At 40.7% G+C, this 9,665-nt stretch overlaps 1 protein-coding gene across 2 annotated transcripts in view; it reads left to right on the forward strand.

Annotated features, from left to right (window-relative positions):
- Window positions 1-9,665, forward strand: part of TCEANC2 (transcription elongation factor A N-terminal and central domain containing 2) — a 44,421-nt gene that overhangs the window by 26,455 nt on the left and 8,301 nt on the right. For both annotated transcript variants that reach the window (XM_008074269.2, XM_021707113.1), the window contains one exon: window positions 7,938-8,131. In XM_008074269.2, the coding sequence (XP_008072460.1) occupies window positions 7,938-8,131 (194 nt within the window). The remainder of the gene's footprint in view (window positions 1-7,937; window positions 8,132-9,665) is intronic.

Raw genomic sequence — 9,665 nt, forward strand, 5'->3', positions numbered from 1 at the left:
GCACTCCAGTCTGGGTGACAGAGTGAGACTCCAACTCAAAACAAAACAAAACAAAACACTCCTCAACAAAAAAAAAAACAAAGCGAAAGGTATCACATTCCTAGACTTAAAACTTTAATGTAAAGCTACAATAATAAAAATAGCGTGGTATTGGTACAAGAACAGGCATGTAGACCAATGGAACAGGATAGAGATTCCAGAAGCAAAATCTCAATTTCTTAACCAACTTATCTTCAACAAAGCCTCCACCACCAACCACTGGGAGAGAAGAACTTATTCAGTAAATGGTACTGGGAAAACTGACTGACCGCATGCAAAAGATTAAAACAAGACCCCTACATATTACTCCACACAAAAGTTAACTCTAAATGGATCAAAGACCTAAATGTAAAACCTCAAACTCTAATAACTTTAGAAAATGCAGGAGGCACCCTTAGGGAAATTGGAACTAGCAACCAATTCCTGATTAAACCCAAAGTGCCCATGCCATAAGAGATAAGATAGACAAGTGGAACCTCATCAAACTGACAAGCTTCTGAAAAGCCAAAGAAACCGTCAAGAAAGCAGACAGCCAGCCCACAGAATGGGAAAAAATATTTGCCAACTGTATCTAACAAAGGCCTAACATCTAGGATCTACAAGGAACTCAAACATGCTGAAAAGAAAAAAACAGCCCCATTGTAAAGTGGGCAAGAGATATGAATAGGCACTTCTCAAAAGAAGACATGTGAGCAGCCAACAGATACCTGAAAAAATGCCCAGCCTCACTAGTCATCAAAGAATGCAAATTAAAACCACACTGAGACCCCGCATGGTGGTTCATGCCTATAATCCCAGCACTTTGGGAGGCCAGGGAGAGAGGATTGCCTGAGCACACGGGTTTGAGACCAGCCTAGGCAACTTGGTGAGACCTCATCTATACAATAAGTAAAAAAGAAAAATTAGCTGGGCATGGTGGCACGTGCCTGTAGTTCCAGCTACTTGGAAGGCTGAGGCAGAAGGATCACCTGAGCCCGGTAGGTTGAGACTGCGGTAGCCATGAGTGTGCCACTGCATTCCAGCCTGGGTGACGGAGTGAGACTCCAACTCAAAAAAATAAAAATAAATTAAAAAAAACCAAAAACAACACTGAGATACCATCTAACTCCAGTCAGGATGGCCATCATCAATAGCAAAAAACAACAGATGCTGGAGAGGACACGGGGAAAAGAGAACACTTCCACACTGTTGGTGAGAATGTAAACTAATACTACCTCTGTGAAAAACAGTTTGGCAGTTCCTAAAAGGTCTAAAAATCGAACTTTCCATAAGACCCCACAGTCCCTCTACTGGGAATACACCCAGAGAAACTCAGATCACTCTTTGAAAATGATACCTGCACACATATGTTTATTGCAGCATTGTTCACATAGCAAAAACATGGAACCAACCATGCTGCACATTGAAAGAGGACCGGATTTAAAAAATGTGGTACATATACATGATAGACTATTACGCAGCCATAAAGAAGGACAAAATTATGAACTCCACAGCAACTTGGATGGACTTAGGGTCTATAATACCGAATGATCTATCACAGAAACAAAGAACTGAGTATCACATGTTCTCACTCATAAGTGGACCTTGAACAATTATCGTAATACTCTAAGAAAAGGACTGTCAGTAGTGGGAAATTGCCAGGGGTGGCGGGGGTAGGTGGGATTGGCAGTAGTGGGAATCTGCCGGGGGAGAGGGACACCTCATTAACATGGGTACCTGCATAATGAACATATGTATACTTAACCCTTAATTGTACCCTACATCTTTAAAATAAAAAATTGCTTAAAAAAGATGAATTTAAGGGCAGTGAAGAGCCATCAAAGAATTTTTGGTAAGGGTGTGATGTGATCAAATTGTATTTTTAACAGGTCACTTTGTCTTCAGTATAGCAGATGAATTGGAGAGGGCAAGACTGGGGACAGAGACAGGTTAGTAAACTGCTGCAGCAGACCTATGAAGAGGTGATGAGGACCTTACCAGAGTAGTGAGAATGGAGAGGGAGGTGAGGAAGAAGAGGAAAAGATACAAGGAATAGGAAGAGGGTCTGCATGGCTTGGGATGACTGAATGAAGATAAGTGTGACACAGACAGTGGGGCCTAATATGATGGGTGGGTGGTAGTGCCATTGTGTGACAAGAAATGCTGAGTCAAAGGGGCTTGCAGGATAAGCAGTTGAGATGTCTAGTGGGAGACTGAATGTTTGGGTCTTATGCTCAGTAGGAACCTTTGGCTAGAGATACAGAGTCAGGAATCATCTGCTTGTAGGTGGTAGTTGAACCACAGGAGTGAGTAAGGTTACACAGGGAAGGCAGGCAGAGAAAGAAAAGAGACCAAGGACAACTCCCCAGCTGGTTCACAGGTAATTAAAGACTGGACAAAAGATCAACAGCCAGTAGACGAAATAGAGAAGGAAGAAGAGGGCCAATGACAGGTGATGTCTTAGAAAGCAGGGAAGAGAATATTTCAGAAGGAAGAAGTCAGCAATGTCAGATACCACGGAGAGGCCAAGCAATTTCAGGACGGAGAAAGTTAACTGGACCTCCAACTTCCTCTGAATGCCAAGTCGAAGGACACTCTGAGGGATTTCTACATCTTCACATCTCATACATAAAGCTGGGTCAGCAGTGCCTTTCTTGGAGAGAGAAAAGGATAAGGTGAGAATCACATGAAGGGAAAGATTTCTATTCCGAAGAAACCTGAACATAGCTCTATTATATATATAGCACAGCCAGGGCTATTAGGGTTGTTTACATGTTGAACCAGTCCACTAGATTGTGAGCTGAGCTGTGTAGATACACACAGTTCCACTATCACAGGAGACTTCTGTTAATAATTTTTTGGGGGGAGGTTGGAGTCTTACTCTGTCACATGGCCACTGCAGCCTTGACCTCCTGGGCTCAGGCAATCCTTCCACCTTGGCCTTCCAAGTAGATGGGACTACTGTCATTCACCACCACACTGACTTTTTTTTTTTTTTTAATTATAGAGATGAGTTCTCACCAAGTTGCCCAGGCTGGTCTTGAACCCCTGGGCTCAGGCAATCCTCTCATCTCTGCCTCCAAAAGTGCTGGATAACAGGCATGAGGCACCGTGCCTGGCCAGTAATTTTAAGAGAAAAGGCAGGATCTCTTTCACCAAGGCTGGAGTGCAGTGATGGGATAAATAGCTCACTGCAGCCTTTGAACTCCAGGGCTCAAATGATACTCCCAGAGTCTCGGCCTCCTAAGTAGCTGGATTGCATGCACATGCCACCACACCTGGCCATTTTTTTATTTTTTGTAGAGATGAGGTCTCACTATGTTGCCCAGGCTGGTCTTGAACTCTTGACCCCAAGCAATCCTCCTGCCTCAACCTCTTAAAGTGCTGGCCACTTTAATTGTGTAAGCCAGTATACCCGACCCTTCATTAATAATTTTATTAAGACTTTTTTCTTTGCATATAAATAAATGTTTATACATATAAATGGGTTGTTTATATGTGTACACATATGCAATTTTAAAAATAAATAGGGCAAACCCTTAGGGTCCCCTCCTACTGTGGGAGCTTTTTTGTCCTCTCAATAAATCCTGCTTTCTAAATAAATGAATAAATATTTTTAAAAATAAAAGTAAATAATGGCTCATACTGTGTGTTCTTCTGAGACCTGCTTTTTCACTTAACTAAATAAAATGATCATTTTCCCCATTACTACATGTAGAGCTATTCTAGTTTTTAATGGCAGCAAAGTAGTTATTGTTTGAAGGGGTTATAACTTATTTAACAAATTGGGCCCTTAATGATGAGCTTGTAGGTTGTTTCTAGCTTTTCACTTCCACAGACAATACTGGAATGAATATTTTTGTGCATATATCTTCTTTGCACACTTTGGCAGAGTAAGTATAGGCTAAACTCCGGGGACTGTCCTCCTCTGGGGATTGTGTCCTTCCGGGTTCTGTATCCTCAGCACCGGGTATAAAGAAAGTGCCTAGTAAAAGTGTTTAAGTCTCCTGAATCTAGGTCTCTGATGTCCTGCAGTATCTTATTTATCTTTATTTTTAGCATCTACAACAGTGACCGAGTACACAAAAAAATTGTTTGCTGAATGAGTAATCTCAGGGATGTGGAGAAATCCTCCCAAAAAGGAAAATATCAGTAGTGATTTCTGCTTTAAATGATGTGTGTTTCAAAAGCACTTTCCTAAGCAAAGCCTGCTGGGAATCACCTTTAGACAATTCTAATGAGTGTTCTGCATTCCTCTTCCTCCTCCTCTTTCTTTTCCTTCTTGTGATGAGTATTGATGTTTGCCTTTACCTGGTCTGCAGAAAGGCTAGATAAAAATTCTTTTTTTTTTTTTTTTGAGTTGGAGTCTCACTCTGTCGCCCAAACTGGAGTACAGTGGCCGCTCCCGGCCACCGCAGCCTCGACCTGCTGCGCTCCGGCAATCCTTCCGCCTCAGCCTTCCAAGTAGCCAGAATTATAGGCATGTGCTACCACGCCTGGCTGATTTTTTTGATTTATTGTAGAGATGAGGTCTCACTGCCCAGGCAGGTCTCGAACCCGCGGGCTCAGGCAATCTACTCACCTCAGCCTCCCAATGCGGGATTACAGGCTGAGCCACCGAGCCCGGCTGATAAAAATTCTTGATAAATAATTGGTTAGAATGAGAGTTAAAGTCTCTTCATACTATGTTACCCTTGTCTTTCCTTCAAAGTTACATTTTTTTCCACCTCCAAGATTTTCTTATCAGAACCTTTAAAGCAGGGACAGTTTCCTGTTTAAGCCCTACGTGACTAGTGCCTAACGTAGTACCTGGTGCAAGCGGGCCTTGGGTAGATGTGTGGAGAATAAAGGATTCAAGCAGTATAGGGCTATGCAGTTGGTATTAATTGGAGACGTTTGCTAAGGGTTTTGACCATTTTCCCAAACTTAAAGCCTTTTTCTACTTCCCTTTGTTCAGTAATGTCTCTTTTATTATATAAGATCTATTTCTTTTTTATTTTATTTTTTTGAGTTGGAGTCTCATTCTGTCACCTGGACTGGAGTGCAGTGGGACACTTACGGTCACCCCCAGGCTCTAGCGATCCTTCCACCTCAACCTTCCAAGTAGCTGGAACTACAGGCATGCACCACCATGCTCGGCTAATTTTTTGATTTATTGTAGAGATGAGGTTTCACCTTGTTGCCCAGGCTGGTCTTGAACCCATAGGCTCAGGCAGTCCTATCACCTTGGCCTCCCAAAGTGCTGGGATTATAGGCGTGAGCCTCCGTGCCCAGCCTTTAGGGTCTATTTCTGAGCTTCATTTTTTATTCTATCAATTTGTGTTTGTGCTGGCCCATATAATTTTAACTATTGTTGCTTTATAATATGTTCCAGGATCTTATAAGGCTGGTCGTACTTCATAGCTTCTCTTTTTCAAAATAGTATGTTATACTCTTGCCCAGTTATGTTTCTAAAATAAATCTAGAAATATTTGGTTGTATTGTAATAAAAACAACCTATTGAGATTTTTACACTTGACATTACAGTAAATCTATAAATTAATTTCTGTACTGGCATCTTTGTGCTAATCTCATAGCATATTTTTCTTTATTCAAATACTCTGTTATGTACTTTAGTAAAAATATATTACCTTATTCTTCACATGGATCTCTCATTCAACAGCCTGCTCTCCTGATTCCCATCTCGGGCCACTGTGCCACTGTGCTGGAAATGCAAAGATGAGCAGGTCCCAGCTCTTTCCCTCAAGAAGCTCACTTTGGTGAGCAAATGAGGTAACTGATCAGTTAATTGCAACTAACTGTAGTAATTACTGTAGAAGCATACGGTGCTAGAGAAGTATAAAGCAGGGGTACCAACCAAGACTGGGGGTATTAAGGAAGACTTCCTGGAGGAGGGGACCCCTGACTGAGTGCTAAATGAGTCTTAAAGGCCAAATAGAAGTTAGCCAGATGAAGAGAGAAGAAAGGGCTCATTGGGGTATATGCTCAAACGTAAGGAGACAAGAAAAAATAATCAAACCTTTTAGGAGCTGCAGGTAGCTAGGGTATTGGGGGCAATGAAATAGTCGCTGGAAATGAAGATAGGAAGTAGATGGGAGGGGTGATTGTGAAGAGACGTGAAGAAGTAAGAGTTTAGATGTAGGACTGAAGGATCTAAGTGGAGAAGCGAACGGTCAAATGTTTTAGGGGGGAAAAGTTCCCTACAAAGGACTCCTTTGTTATTTAAATAAAGGCCACTCTAGCTGCATTAAGGGGTACCAAACTTAGCTAGAGAGGCCAGTCAGGGGCTCTGTAGTCACCTAGGGATGGAGAAAAAGGAGCAGTTAGAGCTATTGAGGGGTGCATTCTTCATGCAATGAACTTGTTATGCACAGCAGTGTGTGATGAATCATTCTCTTTCATTGAAGAAGTGAGCACACATGCAGGCAGCACACATGCATGTCGCACACCCACTCTTGGTAATGCACTCCTGATTGCTTTATGGTTCCTACTAGTTTAAGCAGGATTTTTTTCCCTGTTGTATTCTGACTGGCTAGTGCTATTAAGAAGGCTATTACTTTTTAAAAAATATATCTATCTTGTATTCTGAGTGTTTAGTTGATTCCTTTTACTTTTCTAAGTATTTATATTTATCTAAGTACATTTGCATATTTTTATTTTTGGCCCTTTGCCTTTTCCCCCCATTTTTATTATGAAAATCTCAAATATACACAAAACTAAAGAGAGTAATATAACGAACTCCCATATGCACCCAGTTTCAATAATTGTTAAGATTTTGCCCGACTCCACCTTTCCCTATTTGCTTTGTGTGGTTGCTGCAGTATTTTAGAGCAGAATCTCAACCCTTTTGTCATTTTGGCTGTACATATTTCAGTATGCATCTCTGAAAAATATGGATATTTCCTCGTGTAACCACAATACCATTGTTATTGTGCTTAACAAAATTACAATTATTCCTTGGTATAATTTAGTATCTAGTACATATTCATATTCCTTGTTTATCTCAGAATATCTTTTTAACAGTTGGTTTGTTCCTATCGGGATTTGAATCACACATCACATTTGGTGGTTTGGACTCAAGAGACTCTTTTAATCTAAGGCAGTTCCTAACCCTAGCCGCCTTTTGAAAAAATATCATTGACTATTGAAGAAACCATGCCTGTTGTCCTGTGAACTGTCCCACATTCAGAATTTGTCTATTTCTTCATATTACTTATTCCTCTCTCTTATATTTCCTATAAACTGGAAGTTAGCTTTGAATGACTAATTGGATTGTGGTTCTTTTTTTTTTTTTTTTTTTTTGGAGGAAGGGGTAAGACGACTTCTTAGGTTGGTCTGTGAAGTGCTTCCTCTGTCTGATAGTCCGACTCTTAGGGATGCTAACATTGATCTGTGGGTTTAAGTGATGACAGCTCATTTCCCCATTATAAATTTCCCCATCAATCTTTCAATGAGTTTATCCACTGATTTGTCTTCTGAATGAATGATTTCATTAGGAGCTACAAACATTTTTTCTAATTTTGTCAATGTTTTCACATTTATTAGCTAAATAAAGAACAGTCCCTCAATAACTAGGGCTATTTTGTTGTCTTGGAATACAGTATGTACCAAAAACCCAAGATAAGTGCTCAGGTCATTTTCTTTTGTTGTAATTTTGGGGTTAAAGGGTTAGTACCCTAGTCATTCTTCTTAAGATCATGCTCACTACATTGATAACTCACTCCATTGGCAAGGCTGCTGGTGCTCCCCTGGTGAGTATCTTATCTCAGCCTTTGTGAAATGGGTCTTTTGCACGAGAATCTTTACATTCTTGGCTGTGCAAATGACTTTCTCATTGCCACACGTCAGTCCATCTAGTTGTGATTTTCAGAAGAAGACAGACAACCTTTCCTTTGGTTTCTCTTTTCCTTTGGTTCCAGGTCACACTGTGAACAAAATGCGTCAACACTCAGATTCAGAAGTGGCTTGTCTTGCCAGAGAAATTTACACTGAGTGGAAAACTTCCATCGAAAAACATACGGATAGACCTTCTATTGAAGTCCGAAGTGATCCCAAAACCGAGTCATTTAGGAAAAAAGCCCAGAAATTACTCTCAGAAGCCTTGGAATTAAAGGTAATTGCCCTAAACATGTACAATGATTGTGTACCCACAATAATTAATTTTAAAAATAGAGAAAAAATAAATAAGTGCCCTGGTTTGAATGTGTTCAGTAGGTGCTCTTGGTTAAATTAGCCTCATGTTTTCATAATGGGCATTCATAGTCTTAATGCTGTGGCTTTATTCTAACTGGTTATTCTTTAAGGATTCTGGGTTTATAAACCTTCTGAGAGACAGTGTTGTAGCAATACAGGCTTTGGAACTGGGTTGAGACCCTGGCTATAGTACGTTCTAGATGTGACACCTTAGGCAAATCCCTTAACACTATTCCTATCACCTAAGGTATTGGAAAGGCCAAACGAACCATTTACACAAAAGAATATTTATAGTGCTGCTGATTAGAAGTCATTTGATGAGTGTTGATTCTTCCTATTTAAAATTCTTTCCCTTCCCATTAAAGTAAAAATTCTGGGATAGACTGTGTTATGGAATAATGATGGCAAAATAAATAGCCATCTTTTTTTTGTTTTTGAGTCAGAGTCTCACTCTTTCACCCAGGCTGGACTGCAGTGGCACACTGCTCACGGCCACTGCAGCCTTGACCTGCTGGACTCAAGTGATCCTTCCACCTCAGCTTTCCAGGTAGCTGAAATCACAGGCATGTACCAGTACACAGCTAATTTTTTGATTTATTATAGAAACGAGGTCTCGCTATGTTGCTTAGGCTGGTCTTGGACCCCTGAGCTCAGGCAGTCCTCTTGCCTCTACCTCCCAAAGTGCTGGGACTATAGACTTGAGCCACTGCGCCTGGCCATAGGCGTCTATTTAAAAGACTTGATTTCCCCATTATCTGTCAACAGTCACACCTTTAGTTCTAAAACATAAAACCCATTGACTCTATATATTTCCTGTCATCTTCATAGCTAGCAGTTCAGGTGATATTAGTGTTTTGAGGTAAACAAGCTAGAAGGAGTTTGGCTCATTAACAGCTCATGCCTATAATCCTAGCAATTTGGGATGCCGAGGCGATAGGATGCTTGAACCCAGGAGTTCAAAACCACCCTAGGCAACATAGCAAGACCTTGTCTCTACAAAAAATAAAAAATTAACCATGCATGGTGGCATAGGCCTATAGTCCCAGCTACTTAGGAGACTGAGGTAGGAGGACTCCTCAAGCCAGGAGGTTGAGGCTGCAGTGATAGTGCCACTATAGTCAACCCACGCAAAGTAATGAGATCTTGTCTCTTTAAAAACAAAGCAAAAAGCAATAATATTAATCATCATCAAGCAACAAATCTATATTTTACATTGGAAAATATAGCTTATATAGAAAGCAAATTAGAGAGAGAGAGAGAGAGAGAGAAGAGATTCATCTTCCTAAGATAGGGAAGGGGGCCAAGGCTCAGGAAAACAATGGTGGCCATAACTCTATGAGTCACGTGGCCAGACCAGAGTTTAGCAAAGCAATGGCCTTTTTAAAATTTTTAACTTTAAATATGTGGGGTACAATTCAGGGTTAGTTATACAAATGTTCATTATGTAGGTACCC

The sequence above is a fragment of the Carlito syrichta genome, unplaced genomic scaffold, assembly GCF_000164805.1.
Source record: "Carlito syrichta isolate Samal-C Ts95f unplaced genomic scaffold, Tarsius_syrichta-2.0.1 Scaffold316384, whole genome shotgun sequence".
In the NCBI taxonomy this organism is placed as follows: Eukaryota; Metazoa; Chordata; class Mammalia; order Primates; family Tarsiidae; genus Carlito; species Carlito syrichta.